The sequence below is a fragment of the Peromyscus californicus genome, unplaced genomic scaffold, assembly GCF_007827085.1.
Source record: "Peromyscus californicus insignis strain IS unplaced genomic scaffold, ASM782708v3 Scaffold_4__1_contigs__length_199733344, whole genome shotgun sequence".
Lineage (NCBI taxonomy): Eukaryota > Metazoa > Chordata > Mammalia > Rodentia > Cricetidae > Peromyscus > Peromyscus californicus.
In genome coordinates, this window is record NW_026294562.1 from 23,413,085 (window position 1) to 23,433,675 (window position 20,591).

Below are 20,591 nucleotides of genomic sequence, written 5' to 3' on the forward strand. Positions count from 1 at the left end.
CTGTCTAGTAGTTCTGGCTGGTCTGGAATTCACTCCATGACCCAGGCTGGCACTAAATTCATGGCAATTCTCCTGTCTCAGCATCCAGATTGCTGGGATCACAGGCATGTACCATCATACTCAACTTTAGAAACTTTTTTAACATCTGATAAATGTACCTTATAATTTTTTTCTATTTAGTGAGTTCTTCCAATAATGAATCTTTTATAATTAGTGTTATATTAGAATTAAGAAAAATTGTAATTCAGAAGACAAAAAGTTTCTTGAGTCAGCTCATATTCCATGGGTTCCAGAGGACAGGTAAGATTTTGACAGTACAGAGGATGGCCAGTAAGAAAAGTATGCATTAGAGACAGGAGTTCATGAAGGAGTAGAGATAAACATGAAGAGTTTCAGGTAATGGTTAATAGTAAAATTTAGTTACAGCATAAGATACATGCTGAGAAGTGGTAAAATAGACTTTGAAAAGATGAAATATTTGGAGACACACTAAACTTCTGGAAAATCTGCTTACTTACATCACTTCCCAATTGGGCAGTATCTCATTGATCCAAATTACCATTGCACTTGCAATGCTTTCTTCCTGCTTAAATCGTTCTTTCATTATTCTTTTTCTTTTATGTGCTTCTTTAATTTCTGTTTTGAACAAGTAAGAATTATTTCAATACAAATGAGCTAGGTCAAAATCCCTTCCTGTGTACCTAAGTCTATAAAAAAGGCTCCTTCAAGAAGAATCTTCTAATAGTAGAGAGGAAGAAAAAGGGAGAAAAAAGAAAAACAAAATCCTTGTCTTAACATCATTTTAAAGTATCACCTATCTTACAAAAGTAATGGGATAAAGGGCAAAAAGAATTTTTTAAAAAATGACCAGTAAACTGCGGTTACTTCTTTCTGGTTCTTTTTGTTTTTTGCTTTGTTTTCATTGAGACAAAATTCCACAAGGCTGCCTATGCTGTCTCTGGCTGTTCTACATCTTTCTTTGCCTTTTTTTCTCTCTTATATCCTTTAATTATTTTTAAGACAGGGTCTCAAGTAGCCCAGCCTGGCTTCAAACTTGTTATGAAGCTAGGATAATTCTGAACTCCTGATATTCCTGCTTCTACCTCTCAAGTGCTGGGATTACAGATGTGTGCCACCACTCCTGGTTTATGCAATATTGAGGGTCTACCCAGGCAGACACTCTCCCAACTGATTTACATCCCCAGGGTATCTTAAGACAGGTCTCTTCCTGGATAGCCTGGAATTCATTATGTATACCAGGTTGTCCTCACATGTACTTCATCCTTCTAGCACAGCCTCTAGGCCTAGGACTGGGAATACAGGTGTGGACCACTATGCTGGCTGGTTATGCAACATATTTTTGTTAACTTAATCTACAAAATGAAATCTTTTCATGAAATAATTATATTAAAAAACTGCAAGCAACTAAGAGCCATTTTTTCACACAATGGATTTATTAATTTCAATATAAATACGACATTAAAAATAATTTTGCTAATAACACTATTACTATATAAATACCTTTTAGCATGGTGTTTTATTTTACTAATTAGATTAAAATAAAAATTTCTCAACAAACAAAACTAAAGCACCTCTGAATTTAGAGGTCACAATTTTGGAACAAAAGCTGCCTCAAATATAGAAGAAAGTGGGCTATAAATAAAGAGTTATAAAGCCGGACGATGGTAGCATATGCCTTTGATCCCAGCACTTTGGAGGCAGAGGCAGATGGATTTCTGTGAGTTCAAGGTGAGCTTGGTCTGCAGAGCAAGTTCCAGGACAGCCAGGGCTACACAGAGAAACCCTGTCTCAAAAAAACATATAAACAAAAACATCAAAAGTTATAAAAAAAATTTTAGAACCAGCAAGAACTTGTAGAAGATCAGCTAGCCGAAGTACTTTCAAATTGTGTTTCTTGCGTGCCTCAGAAACTGTCTTGAGAGGCAAATGAGAAGCCAAGCACTGGCTCCACATTTATGTTTCATGTATGTTTATTGTATGTAAGATGTTTTTAAGAAAGAAGCTGTAAACAAGAGGTTGAAAACCCAATCTAGTCACCTGCTTCCAATTTTATAGTTAAGGAAACAGTGGGCCTATTCAAAGTATCACAACCAGAGATCACATAAAATAGGATTAAGCCTAAAGCATTCCCAACTCATTATTATTTCTATTATACAATGTACCATCTACTTCTCAATAAATATTAGTCAAATAGTAAAGTCAAGGTAAAGCAGTAAATAAGAGCTTACTGCTATGTAGTTTTTGTTTGTTTTTTCAGTACAGGGTTTCTCTGTGGAGCCCTGCTGTTTTAGAACTTGCTTTATAGATCAGGCTGGCCTCGAACTCAAGAAATATTTTTAATTCTATATATTAAAATAAATTCAACCAATGTGGGCTGGAGAGAAGACTCAGAGGCTAAGAGCACTGCCTGCTGTTCCAGAGGTCCTGAGTTCAATTCCCAGCAACCACATGGTGGCTCACAGCCATCTGTAATGATATCTGGTGCCCTCTTCTGGCATGTAGGCATATGTAGAGGCAGAATGTTGTATACATAATAAATAAATAATCCTAAAAAAAAATTTAACCAATGTTCAAGTAATTAGGCATTTTAGAAAGCAGTTACTGGGCTTCCATACATTATGTTTACTCTAACATTAAAGACACAACTTGACTTCCAAAGCAGTAGCATAAAGCAGAACTATATGCTAGTATTACATACTCCATCCCATTCACTTAAGCCAAAGGGAAAAAAAAAATCAGTTAATAAATTTTGTCTTAAAACATATACAAAATAAATATCTTATAGATATTAGAAAAAATTATATATAATACATATTATATATTATATATATATATTGTAAAAAATGAGTATTTATCCTTAACTAATGATGGTCAACACATTTTATATATACTGTTAAAGTACACTCATATATACTAGGTAGAGAGAGTTGGAGGAAAAAAGAATGAATAAAAACATGAATTTGCGCTAACGATAGTATTTATTTATGAGACAAATGACAACACTGAGACTTTAGATAGACTTTACTAATTATAAAAGCAAATTTTAGATTCAAATTATATTCTCAGAGTAATGTAGAAAACTGTAAGTAACACAGGAAGAGTGACTGTCATTGCATGAAAATGGTTATAATGTAAAAGGCCGAAAGTCTAAATACTATTCAAGTGAAACATTAGGATAATATCTTTATAATCGTCTTTAAAAAAGAAAACAAACAAACTAAATCTGGGCATGGTGGCTTACACCTATAATCCCAGAACTAAAGAGACTGAGTCCTGAAATAGATGATGAGCTCAAGGCCAGAGGGGCTTCATAATAAGACTCTGTCTCAAAAAAATTAAAATAAAATAAAAAACCTAAGCCAAAACAAACAACAAACCCCCAAATAAACCTAAATTATAAAAATTGCTGGAGAAAAATAAGATCATCTTCATAATAAAATTACTTAAAAACCTGAAAATTAACTACAGCCTTGTGAGTCAAATATACCTCGTTTTTTAGCTTCAGCCACCATCTCATCATACTCCTGCCGGTGACGTAAGGCTTCTTCCACAGACTTCGCAGGAAGATTCCTGTTTAAAAGAAAAAAAAAAAAAGACCAAATTTTAAACAACTCTTAAACATATTACCTATTTAGAACCAGATACAAAAATTGCTAACCTAAAGTTATTTTCACAGAAAATGTAAATGAGTGGACATGGTGGGGCAGGTCTTTAATCCAAACACTCAGGAGGCACTCTGTGAGGTCAGCCTGGTCTGTCTCAACAACAAAGAAAAGGTAAGTGAAAGGAAAAAAGGAACTCCACATTTCAAAACAAACTCGGAATCCAGATTCCTAATATTTAGGGTATATATAGACATTTATACTTCATGTTTATATATGTAAACATACATTTATTTTTAAGATTTATATATTTTAAGTCTATATGTGAACCTGAGTTTATGTATTTGTGTACCACATGTACAGGAGCTTGCAGAGCCAGAAGAAGGGTTAAAGATGGTGTGAGCTGCCCATGTGGGTGCTGGAACTGAACCCAGGTCCTCTGAAAGAGCAAGATCACTGATCTCTTCAGCCCCATATTTATTTATTTTTTAATTGTATTACTTTGTGTGTGTGTGTGTGTGTGTGTGTGTGTGTGTGTGTGTGTGTGTGTAGGGGGGAAGGCCTGTGCATGGAGGTCAAAGGGCAATTTGTAGCTTTTTACTATATGAGTCTTAGAGTCAGAATTCAGGTTCTCAAACTTAACAGTTTCATACACTGAACCATCTGGTTAACTCATGTTTAGATATTTAAACATTTCAGATCTTAGGCAATATGAGATCTAAAATGTTTAAATATCTGAACTTTAGATTATTTGTTATACCCACTTCCTAGAATTCTTTTTTCATAACTCTTTTGACATACAACTAAAAAATTATACACATTTTAAGAATAATTTGACAAGAGGCAGGGTTCAGGGACTCATGCTTATAATCCTAGCCCTTGGGAGGCTGAAGCAGGAGGGCTGTCATGAATCTGAGGCCAGTCTGGGCTATACTGTAAGTTCCTGATGAACCTGGACAACAGTGTGAGACCCTGTCTCTAAAAGAAAAATTAAAAACTGTTTTTAAAGTAATAGCATGGGAAATAGGCATAGTAGCATACATGCTAAATCCCAGAACTAGGGAGGCAGAGGCAGAGGCAGGTGGATCTCTGTGAGATACAGGCCAGCCTCGTCTACATAGTGGGTTCCAGGACAGCCATAGCTACACAGTGAGATTCTGTCTTGGAAATAAATGATAGATAGATAGATAGATAGATAGATAGATAGATAGATAGATAGATAGACAGACAGACAGACAGACAGACAAAGGTAGATAGAATGGGGGGCTGGAAAGAAGGCTCAGTAGTTTGGAGCAGTGACTGCTCTTGCAGAAGACTGGGGATCAATTTCCAGTACGTGGAAAAGTAAAGAGCATTGACAGTCCATGCTGGGAACAGAATGGGAACAGAGACTGGCAAAATATCCCAATACCTTTAACCTGCCACTTACACATTAGTTAGGAAACTGATGTTTGCAGGCAATCTTGCCTTTCTTTCTTTTTTTTGAGACAGGGTTTCTCTGTGTAGCTCTGCTGTCCTGGAACTCACTCTGTACACCAGGCTGGCCTTGAACTCACAGAGATCTGCCTGCCTCTGCCTCCTGAGTGCTGGGATTAAAGGCATGCACAGCTGCCACCACCACCTGGCATTTACAGGCAATCTTAAATTGTACTTTTTTTCATTGCAGTTTCAGTGTTTTGATAATGACTGTTCAAAATAAGTATTAGATACAAACTCTTAAAATAATACATGAATAACTGGCTTACTATTTAATTCTAAGTTCTGGTGCTGACTTCTTCAATCATCAAACATGAACATGCATAATAGGGTTCAATTATTAAAATACAAAGTTGAGTCAACCATATAGTAACTATCCTATCAATCTTTGTTGTTATGTTGTTTTATTTTTGAGACAGGACTTCACTGGAACTCTCTATATAGACCAGGCTGGCCTTGAACTGAAAGAGATTAGCCTGCCTCTGCCTGAGTGCTGCCATGCTCAGCAATCTTTGACATTTTGAAGAGAAGAGCTTCAGTACTCCAACTGCTAGATAACCATATGCTATACAGTAAATAAAGCAGAAAAAAAAAACAGTACATACATATATTAGGGTGGTTTTTCTTTTACAAAAATTCACTGATTTTTACATCTGTCTGAAGAAGCAAATAAAGGGGGGAGGGTGTGGAGGCAGTAGCTAAGAGCTATATCCTGATCCACGGGGGAAGGAGGGAGGACAGGAACACAGAAACAGAGAAATAGATAGATAGATAGATAGATAGATAGATAGATAGATAGATAGATAGATAGATAGACAGACAGACAGACAGAAGAGGAGGGGAGGGGAGGGGAGGAGAGAAGAGGAGCCAAGAGAAGAGCAGAGGGGAGAGAGAAGACTGACTGGGCCTGTATGGGCTTTTGAAACCTCAAAGCCCTCCACCCAGTGACATACTTCCTCAAACAAGGCCACACCTATATGAGTATAGTGGTTTGAATGAGAATGGCTCCCATAGGCTCATATATTTGAATGCCTGGTCATTAGGGAGTAGCACTATTTGAGAGGGATTAAGAAGTGTGACCTTCCCCCGCAACCCACCCCCCCATCCCCACACTTTCCAAATCAAGGTCTCCCATGGGGAATCAGAAGGCTGGGGGTGGGAAGAGGGAAGAGGGGGATCTGTGGTTGGTATGTAAAGTGAGTAGAAAATTTCTTAATAAAAAAACGAACCGAAACAAAACAAAACAAAAAAGAAGTGTGGCCTTGTTGGAGTAGGTATGGCCTTGTTGGAGGAAGTGTGTCCCTGGGGGTGAGGGGGGGATGATGGGGTGTTGGTTCAGGTTTCCAAAGCCCAAGCCAGTCCCTGTGTTTCTTCCTGCTGCCTGTCGTACTCTCAGCTTCTCCTCCAGTACTAGGTTTGTCTGTATGCTGCCATGTTCCCTGTCAATGACAAAAATGGACTAAACCTGCCAGGTTTGGTGCCACACACTTTTAATCCCAGGCAGAGGCAGGTGGATCTCTGAGTTCAAGGCCAGCCTGGTCTTCAGGGCAAGTTCCAGGACAGCCAAGGCAGAGAAACTCTGTCTCAGGGAGGGAGGGAGGGAGAGAAGGAAGGAAGGAAGGGAGGGAGGGAGGGAGGGAGGGAGGGAGGGAGGGAGGGAGGAAGGAAGGAAGGAAGGAAGGAAGGAAGGAAGGAAGGAAGGAAGGAAGGAAGGAAGGGAGGGAGGGAACTAAACCTCTGAAACTGTAAGCCAGCCCCAATGAAATGCCTTCTTTTTATAAGAGCTGCCTTGATCATGGTGGCTCTTCACAGCAATAGAACACTAACTAAGACAATGAGCCTCTAGGCACCATTCTTATTCATACCCACCATAGCCACTTTTCACTAGCACCTTTCAGAATTTCTATTATTTAGTTTGGTACTGGTGCACATGCAGCCCCAGCACTCAGGAACTGAGGCAGATGGATTACAAATCCTAAATCAGCTTGAGCCATGTAGTGAGACACTATCTCAAAGAAGCTGTTGTTGAAGTTGTTAAAGAAGTTGCTAGAAGAAAAATAGAAGCAATTTTACCCACTGATACTTTTTAAAAACTGTTGTATCAGTGGTTTTCTTTTAATTTTTCTTTAGCAAACTGAAGAGACACAAAGCAGCATTTTAGTGTATCTGGATACATCATATTCCTTAAGGATGTCTTGATTTCTTGATTCTTGGTTTTCTTTTTTTGTTTTTCGAGACAGGGTTTCTCTGTGGATTGTAGCATGAATTGTTAGAAGGTCTTATTAATAAAAACAAACCCGGTGACAGTTATTGGGATAAATGCTGGAAGATCAGAGAAGCAGAACAAGCCACAGCCACCTCACCTTGCCAATTCCTCAGCTGATCCTGCTTCCTCAGACTGGAAGCCTCTGAGTCCTCATCCAAATGAATCTCAGCTGAACTGCTGCTCAAAAGCCTAAAAGCTTAACCAGCTTTAGTTCCTGGTCCTCACGCCTTTTATACCTTTCTGCTTCCCGACATCACTTCCTGGGATTAAAGGCATGTGTCACCATGCCTGGCTGTTCCCAGTGTGGCTTTGAACTCACAGAGATCCAGATGGATCTCTGCCTCTAGAATGCTAGAATTAAAGGTGTGTGCTACCATTGCCTAACCTCTATGTTTAATATTGTGGCTGTTCTGTTTCTCTGAACCCCAGATAAGTTTATCGGGGTGCAAAATATATCAACCACAGTGGATTACTTGATTTTCACTTAGATTAGTAGAGGAAAAGGCATATAAAAAATAAACAAAAGGATAAATTTACAGAAAGTACTGTATTTGAAATAACCTAAGTGAGATTTCAGTGCTAAAATTGCTCCATCTGTAAAGAAACATTTGAACCATAAAAACCTGTGCAGTGTAAGAAGAACCCATACACACAGTGACTGCAGATGTATCTAAAATTACGGAAACAAAAGAAGAAAAGAAAAGGGAGAACCAAGCACAGGTTTCCTTCAGTGAAGAAACTCCTTACATTATCACTTCTGTTTATATAGGAGGAAGCTTCCAACACCAATTCCATGCTAAAGAGGAAATTCTATGTCTTTTTTCCTAAGATTTATTTATTTTTTATATGTCTGTATGAGTATCTCTGTGGGTTTATGTGTACTATGTGTATGCAGGTACACACAGAGGCCAAAGGGCATCAGATTCTCTGGAACTGGAGTTACAGGCAGTTGTAGCTGCCTGATATGGGTGTTGGGAACCACAAGAATAGGTTCTCTGCAAGAATCATGTTTGAGTTTGTTTCTCATTGCTGAGATCATCCTGATTAAAAGCAACTTAAAAAGGAAAGGGTTTATTTCAGTTCCATGTTGCAGCTCATAACCAAGGCAAGCCACTGTAGGAGCTCCAGGTGGGAACCAGGATGCAGAAATTGAAGCAGAGACGGTGGAGGAATGCTGCTTAATGGGCTGGATTCCCCTAACTAATGCTCAGCCTGCTCTTATACAACCACCTACCAAGGGGTAGCATTGCCTACAGGGGGTTGGGCCCTCCTGCAATAATTAGTAACTAAGAAAAGGCTCCCTCTTTTCAGGTAACTCTTGGTTTGTGTCAAGGTGACCACTGACAGTAACTGACTGCTGATAATAACTATGAGTAGTTATTGCCATAAGTACCCTTAACCAACTGAGTTATTTCTCTAGCTCTCTGCCCTTTCTGTATTGCTCTCATAGATGATATCTCACAGCTAAGAGAATGTCATTACCAGTAAGTTGAATTCTAAAGTAAGCCAGCACCCAGGAGGCAGAGGCAGGTGGCTCTCTGTCAGCTTGAGGTCAGTCTTATCTACATAATGAGTTCTGGCTAGCCTGGGTTATATAGTGAGATCCTGCCTCAAAACAAACAAACAAACAACAAAACAAAACAAAACTAAACAGGCTAACTTGAACCTGTCTGCATCCATGAACAGAAAAAAAAAAAACTACAAAATTATGCTGGGCGGTGGTGGTGCACGCCTTTAATCCCAGCACTCGGGAGGCAGAGGCAGGCAGATCTCTGTGAATTTGAAGACAGCCTGGTCTACAAAGTGAGTTCCTGAAAGGTGCAAAGCTACACAGAGAAACCCTGCCTTGAAAAACAAACAAACAAAAAACTACAAAATTACTAAGGACTCTGCCATAGCTTCTCAGCCTCTGACTGGATAGATGTTATCTGACACAAATCTGTTAGAAGGTATTCTGGGAGAGAAAGGGTAGGTGTTCTACTTGGTGCTCATGCTGTACCCATGGATTTCCATCTGGTTTTATCCTTCATAACACTGAATTTTCATTTACTTCAGTTCTCTACACCTATTTTTCAACTCATTGAAGAGATAAATAATGAGTGATTAAACATTTCCATATTCAAGCACCTTTGAAAGACACTGTGGGTTTAAATGACAATTATATAAGTGTACATAGATCATTTCCCTTCTAAAACAGCCCCACTCAAATTTAAGAAGAATTCATTATAGCAACTCAGAGTTGAATGGCACAAAGATCACATTAATTCTTAATACTTAATTCCAATACTTAATTCTAATTAATTGCTATATTAATTTTAGAGCAATAGAATAAAAAACAGAAAAGTCCTTTTTATGTGCTTATACAATTTTGGTAGACTGATATTACATACAATTATATGCATGGAATATTATTTCAAGCCAATTTCAAATCATATTATTTCAAGAACTGTTTGTTCAGGCTGCCATAAAGGGTCAAAGACGTAGATATAGGGGCTGGAGAGATCACTCAGAGGTTAAGTTCACTGGTTTGGTTCCCAGTACTCATATGGTAGCTCATAAATCTAACTCCAGTTCCAGGGTATTCAATTCCCTCTTCTGGCCTCAGCCGGCACCAGACACATGTGCAGGCAAAATACCCAAATACACATAAAGTAAAATAAGTAAGGGAAAAATTTAAAAACAAAACAAAAAAAGAAGTAGACAGCAGTGGAAGAGTGAAGTTGGTAACAAAGACTCAATAAAAGACACAGATCTTCAACCAACCAAATATTCTTTCTTTGCTTATCTCATCATTCTTGCTTTCCTGCAAATGACTTTCTTAAGAATAGAATCTTGGAATTGGCTAGGTTCATTTTTATACCTGAAGTCTGAAATGAAACTTTTACATGGTCTCATTACTAATTATAGGGGTGGGGATGAGGGACAGGAAGGATCAAACAGGGATTTTACTCCATACCCCAGGGTTGCACAAATCTCACTATATAGCACAGGTTGGCCTCCAACTCACAGCAATGCTTTTGTCTCAGCCATCCAAGTGCTGAAATAACAGCTATGAGTCAGTACTCCCAGCTCCTATTACCACATCCCTAAAAAGCGTTAAAAGAAAATCAATGTAAAAATTATCGAGAATAAAGTTACTACATTAAGAACTCATTTGGAGGTTCGGGTGTGTGTGTGTGTGTGTGTGTGTGTGTGTGTGTGTGTGTGTGTGTGTGTGTGTGTGTGTGTGACTTGTCCTCCTCTATGATGGAAGGCCATCCTTTTTGACCAAACACACTGCATTAGGAAGGACATGTGTAGGAAGCACAGCTTAGAATAAGCACTGGAGAAACCAGGATTGTCAGTCACGTGGGCCTATTTTCTTCAATGGAAGGAAATGAGTAACAGAGAGTCACCTAGAATGCCAGAGTGAAAAGTGGTCTATCAACCAGTGGTCATTCTGTCATTCTATGATCCAGCCTTCCTGGATCCCCCAGTATCCTGAGCAACTGGTTAGGCCTTGATACTGAGCTTTGTCTCTCAAGTGAATAGAACACATCCCTATGAAAGAGGCCCCATGAACTTTGGCATCCTCCACCAAGACAATCTATCCTGCTTATCACAAATCCTTCTAGACCTGAGCTCTGTTTATCAGTCAACAGAATTCATTCTTATTGTAAAGGTCACAGGTCACAAGTCCTACTATGTTTAAGTGTGTAAGGAAAATAAACCACAGGGTCAGTCCAGAGAGGCCTGATCTAGTGCCCACAAAACTGGCAGTGTTCTGAGTTTTCTTTTTTTCTTTTTAGTTTTTCAAGACAGGGTTTCTCTGGATAGCCTTGGCTGTTCTAGAATTTACTTTGTTCACCAGGGAGGCCTCAAATTCACAGAGCTCCACCTGCCTCTGCCTCCTGAGTGCTGGCATTATCTCTCCATGCTCAATTTCCCACCAGTGGCAATACCTGCAGGATCCCTTCAACACACGCAGAGGGGTAAGTGAGACACCCGCCTAGCCAGACAAGTCCGTCCAATCAACTATGCGATCCATGGGTAGACATATATCACATCCAGATCATTCCCATACCCAATTCTACCCAATTAAAAAGTTGTATGAGGGCCACAATTTTTTAGTCTTAAATGCACTTATAAGCCCAGCCTTTTGTCTTCTTTGAAAACACTACAAAACATTCTAAACTTTTGTTTAGCTCCAGATTCTGTATTTATGCTCAACAAGGTAACAGATGGAGACCAGCAACGTGGTAAGATGCTAGAAAAAAAAAAAAAAGACAAAAAAACCTAACAACAACAAAAGAACCATACCCAGGAGACTCAGAGAGGAGAAAAGAGATTAAGAAACAAATAGTATTGCTTTAGTAAGGGTATAATATTCTTGCTGGAGATTGAACCCAGAGCCTTGCACATTCTAAATATACACTGTACCTCTAAACTGTAGCCCAACCCATAAGAAAAGAAATTTTTTTAATTGCACTATTATTTTGTGTATGGGTGATTTGACTTCATGTGTTTCTGAGCACCATGTGCATGCTTGGTACCCACAGGCCAGAAGAGGGCCTGAAACTGGAGTTACAGATAGTTGTAAATTGCCATATGGGTACTGAATATTGAACCTGGGTCCTCTCAAAAAATAGCCAGTGCTCTTAACCACTAAGCCATCTCCCAGTCCAAGAATAGATTCTTAATAGTAGTAAATGAGCTAGTTGACATTCAGTAGTTATACGATATAAAAGGCAAGGACAGGTTTATCTTAAATATATATTAAACATCAAAACCAAAATAATTCTCCTAACAATACCTGCCATAAGATAAAGAATACTGTATTTAAATAGAAACAGGCATAAAAAACAAGTTAGTTTTATTGGTGGTGGTACAGTTCTGAGATTGAAGTCTGTGTGTGTGTGTGTGTGTGTGTGTGTGTGTGTGTGTGTGTGTCTGTGTGTCTGTGTGTGTCTGTGTATGAATGTATATATGTGTCTCCCAGTCTGATCACAAATTTGTGATTTCAAGTGATGCTCCTACCTCAGCCTCCTGGATAGAAGGGACTACAGGTGTACGTCATCATTCTTGGAAAGAATAAAGAGTTTGTTTTATAAGGGCTCATTGTGGTGGGGCACATTTTTAATTCCAGCACTGGGGGAGTCGGGGGCAAAGGGAGGTGGATCTCTGTGAGTTTGGAGGCCAGCCAGGTCTACATAATGAGATGGTACAGATAAAGCCTGAACATCAATAATATGTTTTTCTCTGTTTGTTTTAGAATACATGGTGATGCATCCTATAATTCTAACACTGGGAAGTATAACATGAAAATAATGGATTTAAGGCCAGCCTGGGCTAAATGAGATCCTATCTCAAAACAAAACAAATAAATCCCTTTCTGTATTTAAGTTCTATTTTAAGTGAAACAGTAAACCTAAGTTTAAATATAAATAATGAACCTAATGATCACTAAATACTTACGATGGTCGGTCCTCAAGAATCAGGGCAGTGGTAGAAAGTGGCTCAAACTCAAAATTCTTACGTCTTGAAGACTGAGGTGGTACTTTACAGGTCCTCCCTGTTCGTGCTTCATATTCCTAGAGCAAATAAGGATATAATTTATGTAGAGATTTTTCTAATTTTCGGTATGTATTATTAAACCTATATTATTAAGGGCATTATGTTATAAGGGATATAAAGTATCAAGAAAATAAATGAATTTCTTTTTTATTTCCTGGGTAGCCTAAATTATGAATTTGTATTATAATAAAAAGTACCAAACTGTGTTAGGAGAAAGAATGACAGAAATACTCTAGATGAACTGGGGTGGTCTTAGGGACCCTTTGTTACACTGCCCTCAGCGTACCATCTACCTAAGTGCCGAGTAAAGTAATCTACGACCAGATAAACTTACTTTCTGTACCTTAGATGAGTTGTGAAATGTTGAGACAGCAGACAGACTACCCAACTGCAATGCTCAAAAGAACTCTCTAAGGGTGGCACTGGGATTCTAATCAAATGGTCTTTTAGATCTCAGGCCTCTGTGACTCTCTAACTAGTACAGATACAGACACTGCAAGAGAACAGAGTCTGAGCTTATAAGTACACCTCCTTACTCTCATTTTTAACAAGTTACCAATACATCATATTCAAAATTATAGCATACAATACAATACAATATACTCTACTAAATTAAAAAACTGGTTTGGGTTTGTTTTTTGTTTGTTTGTTTTGAGACAGGGTTTCTCTGTGTAGTTTTGGTGCCTGTCCTGGATCTCACTCTGTAGACCAGGCTGGCCTCAAACTCACAAAGATCAGCCTGGCTCTGCTTCCCAAGTGCTGGGATTAAAGGCATGCGCCACTGCCACCCAGCAAAAAAACTGTTTTTATAATACTTCTCTATTTCATTAAATCTGATAATGCTATTAAAAGATACAATGTTAATATATTCTTTGTAGAACCATCTAAATTTCTCCATTTGAGTTTTTTTGTTTGTTTTTCAAGACAGGGTTTTTCTATGGGTATATGCACATATATTCAGAAGTCAGCTTGATTATAATAAGCATAAGCAACATGTTGGTGCTTAAAGTAGAAGTATGAATACAAGCAATAAAGTATTTTACGTGGATATAATTATGATCAAAAACTCTTATATATGACACACTTATATCAGTTTAGCTAAACAACTGTATTTGGTACCCCTACCCCCACCCCAACCAGGGCCTATGATCTCAAGACCTCATCATGAGTTTTTGGATTCTGTTTTTGTTTGTTTGTTTGTTTGTTTTCTAGTTTCTCAAGACAAGGTTTCTCTGTATTCCTGGATGTTTTAGAACTCACTCTGTAGACCAGGCTGGCCTTGAACTCAGAGATCCACCTGCCTCTGCCTCCTGTGTGCTGGGATGAAAGGTGTGCACCACCACTGCCCAGCTTAAGCATTTTCAAAGAAATGTTTTCAATTTTATGAAATCCATTCTGAGAAACTGACCAAAAATCAGTAATAAGTTTATTCACTTATAACCAGTATGATTCATACTTTTTTGTTTTTTTAAAGCAGCCTGAGTCTGGAGAAACCGTTCAACAGTTAAGAGCACTTGCTGCTCTAATAGAGTATCAGAGCTCAGATGCCAGCACCCATGTGAACAGCTCACAACCATCTATAACTCCACCTCCAGGGGATTCTGATAACCTCTTCTGGCCTCTGCAGGCATCTGAATGTAAGTGCACATTCTCATGTGCACACACACACACACCCCTTTTGATAACTGATCATTTATATGAAGAAAATTAACTTGCTTAAAGTGGTCAGAGATTTCACTCACTAGTACTTAGCTACCATAGCCTAGACTTCTTTTTTTATGATGTGGTAGTTTAAATGCAATTGGCCTCCATAAAATCATAGCGTGCACTATTAGGAGGCGCAGCTTTGCTGGAGTGGCTATGGTCTTGTTAGAAGAAGTGTGTCACTGTGGGGGTGGGCTTTCAGGTTTCCTATCCTCAGGATACTGCCCAGTGTCTCAGTTGACTTCCTATTGCCTTCCAGATGTTAGCACTCTCAGCTACTCCTCCAGGACCACAACTGTCTGCATGCCACCATGCTCCCTGCCATGATAATGGACTGAACCTCTGAAACTGTAAACCGCCACCTCAGTTAAATGTTTTCCTTTATAAAAGCTGTGGCCAGGCGGTGGTGGCACATCCCAGCACTTGGGAGGCAGAGGCAGGTGGATGGATCTCTGTGAGTTTGAGGCCAGCCTGGGCTACAGAGTAAAGTTCCAGGAAAGGTGCAAAGCTACACAGAGAAACCCTGTCTCAAAATATAAAAACAAACAAAAAAAAACCCAAAGAGTTGTGATCATGATGTCTTTTGACAGCAATAAAAAGGCTAACCAAGATACATGATTATTACACATTTTCCAACTCAAAGTATTTCTCTCTATTGAATCATGATAATTTAAAATATGAAGTTACTGTATTTAAGGAGATAACAATCAACTTGGAATTTCAGCAGTGAATTACAAACTGTAAAAAGTGATACAGCAGGACTACAGAGATGGAGACTCACATGGTGGAAGGAGGGGACTGACTCTATCAAGTGGTCCTCTGACCTCAACATATATGCCATGGCACATCTGTGTACACACACAATGTAACTTTTAAAAGTAACGCAGCAGCTGGCCATGGTGGTGCATGCTTAAAATCCCAGTACTTGGAGGTAAAGGCAGATCTCTGTGGGGTTCCAGGCAAACCAGTGAGAGCATGCCTCAAAAAAAAAAAAAACCCTTAATGTATGGTGCTGCCAAAAGCTGTTTATCCTCCCTCCCTACCCACCCCTCCATCTCCCCACTTCTCTCATTTTTTGAAGAGTTCTTTCTATGTAGCCCTAGTTGGCCTGGAACTCACTATGTAGAGTCTCACTATGCAGACCAGGCTAGCCTTGAACTCACAGAGATCTGCTTACTTCTGCCTCCTGAGTGCTGGGATTTTAAAAGCATGTGCCACCATGTCGGTCAAAATTTGTGTTTTTTTAATTTAATGTATATTGGTGTTTTGCCCGCATTTATGTCACTATAGGCATGCAATGCCTATAGAGGCCAGAAGAGGGCATAGGATTCCTTGGAACTGGAGTTACAGATGGTTGGTTATGAGTCACCATTTGAGTGTTGGGAATCAAAACTGGGTCCTCTGAAGAGCAGCCAGTGCTTTTAACCACTGAGCCACATCTACAGGCCCAAGATTTGTATTCTTAACACATTCTCACTGTGTTTGAGAAGCAGAATGACAGACTAACCCAATGTAACTTCATTTCCATATCTACAAATCTACTGTTTTAGTTTCTATGCTACTTCCAGAATTATTTTTCTAATATATATGATTTTGCTATTTCAGTATCTTACATAAAGGTATTTTTGATAAAATCTAATTTTCTAACCTTATAGCTAAGGACGCTTCACCATCTTTACATCTCTGATACGACAGCTGTTAAGATTTGGATTTTAAATGTCCCTTAAAGGCTCACATGTAAAAGTCTTAGTCATCAGTTTGTTGCACAATGTAAGGTGGTACAACCTGTAGGAGTGGGGGTAGTAGGGATGTTAGGTCACTGGGGTCATGCCCTTGAAGAAGCAAATATTGGGGATCTTCACATCTGCTGCGAAGTGAGCAACTTTTCTTTCTTAAAAATTTCTAGTCTTTCAACTCACAACTCTTTCATTTTTATAGCATTTTATTTATTGTTTATGTGTATGTGTATATGCACAAGTGCACATGTATGCCACACTGCCCATGAAGGCTACAGGACAACTAACATCAGTTCTCTCCTTCCACCATGTGAGTGTGGGGATCAAATGCACACTGATCAGACATGGCAACAGATGCCTCTACCCACTGAGCCTCACAAGCAGCTCTGATCATCGGTTCCCCACCACAGTGTCTGTCTTACCACATGCCAGATATGGAGACAGTTGACCGTGGACCAAAATAAACTTTTGCTCCTGATGTGTTGATTCATATGGGTAAGACTTCACACACCAGCCAATTAACCACACACAGCTTGTTCATTCCCATTTGCTCATTCAACTTCCTGTATCTAAAAAGGCTTTCTCCATCTTGTCTACCTGGTCAGTTCTAACTAGTTCATTATAGTACACAATTCACATATCATATTTATGGAAAATCACTCAATTGTATTCTCATATGCTAAACACAATTCTACTAGAGCATATATCTCTCAATATATTTATTTCTATACCAAGAACCTAAATCATGTATATTATATCAGTCAATGTTTGTCAAGCAAATTATGCATTCACTGAAGTGAAAGCAAGATGATCTTAAGGAAGAATCTAGGATCAAGTCAAAACATCTGTGCTTCTAGCTCTGCCTGAGACAAAACTAGAGTTCGCTAATGCCACACTTTCAGTTACTGGCACTAGATATTCTACCACAGGATGCCTTAGGTTCTATAGCTGAAAAAATCTATCACAGAAAAAAATACAAGTGAAGTCTTGCAATAGCATCTTTTTAGAAATAAATTGTGGCCAGGCAGTGGTGGTGCACTCCTTTAATCCCAGCACTCGGGAGGCAGAGGCAGGCGGATCTCTGTGAGTTCAAGGCCAGCCTGGTCTACAGAGTGAGTTCCAGGAGAGCCACCAAAACTACACAGAGAAACCCTGTCTCAAAAAACCAGAAATAAAGGAGGGAGGGAGGGAGGGAGGGAGGGAGGGAGGGAGGGAGGGAGGGAGGGAGGGAGGAAGGAAGGAAGGAAGGAAGGAAGGAAGGAAGGAAGGAAAGAAAAAAAACTGTGAGGGCTAGAAAGATTCCTCAGTGGTTAAGAGTACTGATTGCTCTTGCAGAAGATCCGAGTTCAATTCCAAGTACCCGCATGGTAGCTCACAACCATTTACAACTCCAGTCTCAGGATATGATGCTCTAGTCTAGCCTCCACAAGAACTGTAGATACATGCAGGCAAAACATATAAAATAAAGGTTAATTTTTTAAAAATAAAATAAAAGACTGAATCTGAGAAGAACAAAGAATAGCATAGTAGGAGCTCTCTTGTAGAAAGACAAACTAGTCTAATATATGCTAATATCCATGTACAGACTGGACTTTGAGGTTCAGACTGTAGGAACACTCCTCTTGAAGGAGTAAGGAAATCCTCTCTCCACACTATGAGCAAATGAGAGAGCACCAGAACAACATTCAGAAACAAAGAAACTCTCCACGTGAACATCTCTACCATCTCAAGGCTATGTCTGTCCAGGACAAATGGACTGTAATACAGCTTAATCCAAGTCAGGGAACTTTCCAAGTGAAAAAGATTTGGTAAATTACGATGTCTTTGCTGATCCCAAGTTTTATTCTATAACCTATAAATTAAGAGAGAAAAACAACCCATACTTAAAGCTTAATTAAAATGTTAGCCCCAAAATTTCACCACTGTCTCATATATAGCAGTACCTTACAGTAAATGTCATCTGGCAGTTGGTGGTGAAATTTTGTTAAGTCTGATCTTAAGTCAAGCCTAATATAATAGGTCTCAGATAACTACAGAATCAAACTTTGAACATAACTTTGATATTCAAACCACTAATGCTATAAAAATAGCAGAGTATTTTTAAACTGTAACTTATTTCCAAGACTCTTTTCTGATCATGGGAAAAGACTGACATTCAAATTCTCTTAGCCTATTTAATTTGTTAGTTCTCTCTCTCTCTCTCTCTCTCTCTCTCTCTCTCACACACACACACACACACACACACACACACACACACACACTCACTCACTCTTCTTTCCTGTTAAGGTTAATATCTCCCCTCTAACAAGTATAAGACAAGAACTGTTTTGAATTCTTCTCCCAATATCCAAGCCATATAAACTTTAATGAAATCTATACATCCATAAATAGAAAGACATAATAGTTTTATCAATTATGAATGTAAAACACACAGAAAGGAAGTTATTCACTACCCTTTCAAGCAACAAAAGAGAAAGAAAAACATTTACATTTTAATAAGTTTAAGGACTTTGCAGGAATAAACTCTCAACACAGTCCAGCAGCCCCTGGACAACTTAACAGTGCTGAAGAACATTATTTTTCCAGTATTTAGTCAAATCTTATGCCAAGGTTATCTATATTTAAACAAAATTAAAGTCCAAGAACTTGTTCACAAATCACAAAGACTTGTTAAAACACGAAAACTTAACTAAGCTGGGTGACCTTTTTGTGAAGACAGGGTCTCCTGTAGGCCACACTGGCCTGGAATTCACGATGGAGCGGCTCCTGTCCCATCCCTTCACTCTCCCCACTGTGAGTGCGGGATGACACACGTGCACCATCACACCTGGTTTATGCCGTGCAGGGCTTAGTGCATGCCAGGCAAATGTTCTTACCGACTGAACTACATCTCAGCCCAGAAATCAGTATTTTAAAACATTTTTTCCTTGCTACTCAAGTTCTGTTGAAGTGATTTAATTACTCAATTCAAACTTCAGAGAATGGCACAAGTATTGATGGAAAACCTGGGCTATCCTCCAAGTACAAAAGTCTCATTTTCACATGAAGGACAACAACACAGAAACAATGACACACACACACACACACACACACACACACAAACTCATTTTCTACTGAAAAGAAATTTCAGATTGAAATAAAGATTGAAAAGGGTACAGTCAATCTAGGATCCAACTATATTACAATTACTCAAACATGCTCATTTGAAATCATTCCCACTTACAGTTTGGAGGTCAGAGACTAACTATATTCTAACTTTATCTATTAACTTAGAAAAGCCAGAAATCCAGGTCAAATGAATGAAAATATAACTGAAATACTAGACATTCAACTTTTAATATGGCTCACCAATAGTTCAAAAGGTCACAAGCAGGAATTTCACACCTGCAAGAGAACACATGTGATCATCCTCAACAAACAATACTATCAATATTCTTGAGGCTCAGAGCTTGATCATTAAGTTAGAGGCCCAATCTCCCTCTGTGTGACTTTGCTATTAGACTAGAACATGCTTTATGTTAGCTTTGTTTTCCTTCGCTGCTAATGGAAGGAAACTGAGGCCCATGTGCATGACAGGCAAGTGCCCTACCACTAGGCATTTTTATGTTTCTTTACTGCTAACATGGATAACACTAAAATTGACCAGATTCTTAATATAATTTACTATATGAATAAAAATATTTTAAAAATATTTAACCAACTTTCACTTAGAAACTTCATGTATCTATGAAAAATTATATAAAACATGATGGTTAAATTTCACACACATAAACCATAAGCTCATTACATATGGTCAGGCTTTCTTGAAATAAGTTACAGGAAAAGAGATCTAATATATATAAATACTCATATGCAAAAATAAAAAATAAATTTAAATTTATTTCACTTTTTTTAATTTGTGTGTATAAGTATGTATGTGTGGAGGTCAGAGGACAACTTTCAAGATCAGTTCTCTCTGTCTACCATGTGGGTCCTGCAAATATAACTCATGTCATCAGGCTTGGAGGCAACACCTATACCCTCTACATCATTATCTCACTGGCCAAAAGGAAGAAACTTAAAAGACTTAAAAAGGTGATAGGGGCTGGGCAGTGGTGGCGCAAGCCTTTAATCCCAGCACTTGGGAGGCAGAGACAGGCAGATCTACAAAGAAAGATCCAGGACAGGCACCAAAATTACACAGAGAAACCCCCCTGTCTCAAAAAAACAACAACAACAAAAAAACCAAAAAAA

At 38.7% G+C, this 20,591-nt stretch overlaps 1 protein-coding gene across 7 annotated transcripts in view; it reads right to left on the minus strand.

The window, feature by feature from the left end:
- Tbc1d12 (TBC1 domain family member 12) overlaps positions 1 to 20,591 on the minus strand; it is a 105,958-nt gene that overhangs the window by 27,306 nt on the left and 58,061 nt on the right. For 3 of the 7 annotated variants that reach the window (XM_052713598.1, XM_052713593.1, XM_052713600.1), the window contains 3 exons: positions 12,820 to 12,935; positions 3,509 to 3,591; positions 519 to 636 (listed from right to left, as the gene is read on the minus strand). In XM_052713598.1, coding sequence (XP_052569558.1) covers positions 519 to 636; positions 3,509 to 3,533 — 143 coding nt within the window. In that variant the 5' untranslated portion in view covers positions 3,534 to 3,591; positions 12,820 to 12,935. The remainder of the gene's footprint in view (positions 1 to 518; positions 637 to 3,508; positions 3,592 to 12,819; positions 12,936 to 20,591) is intronic. The other 4 variants (XM_052713596.1, XM_052713599.1, XM_052713594.1 and 1 more) reach the window with 3 other exon arrangements.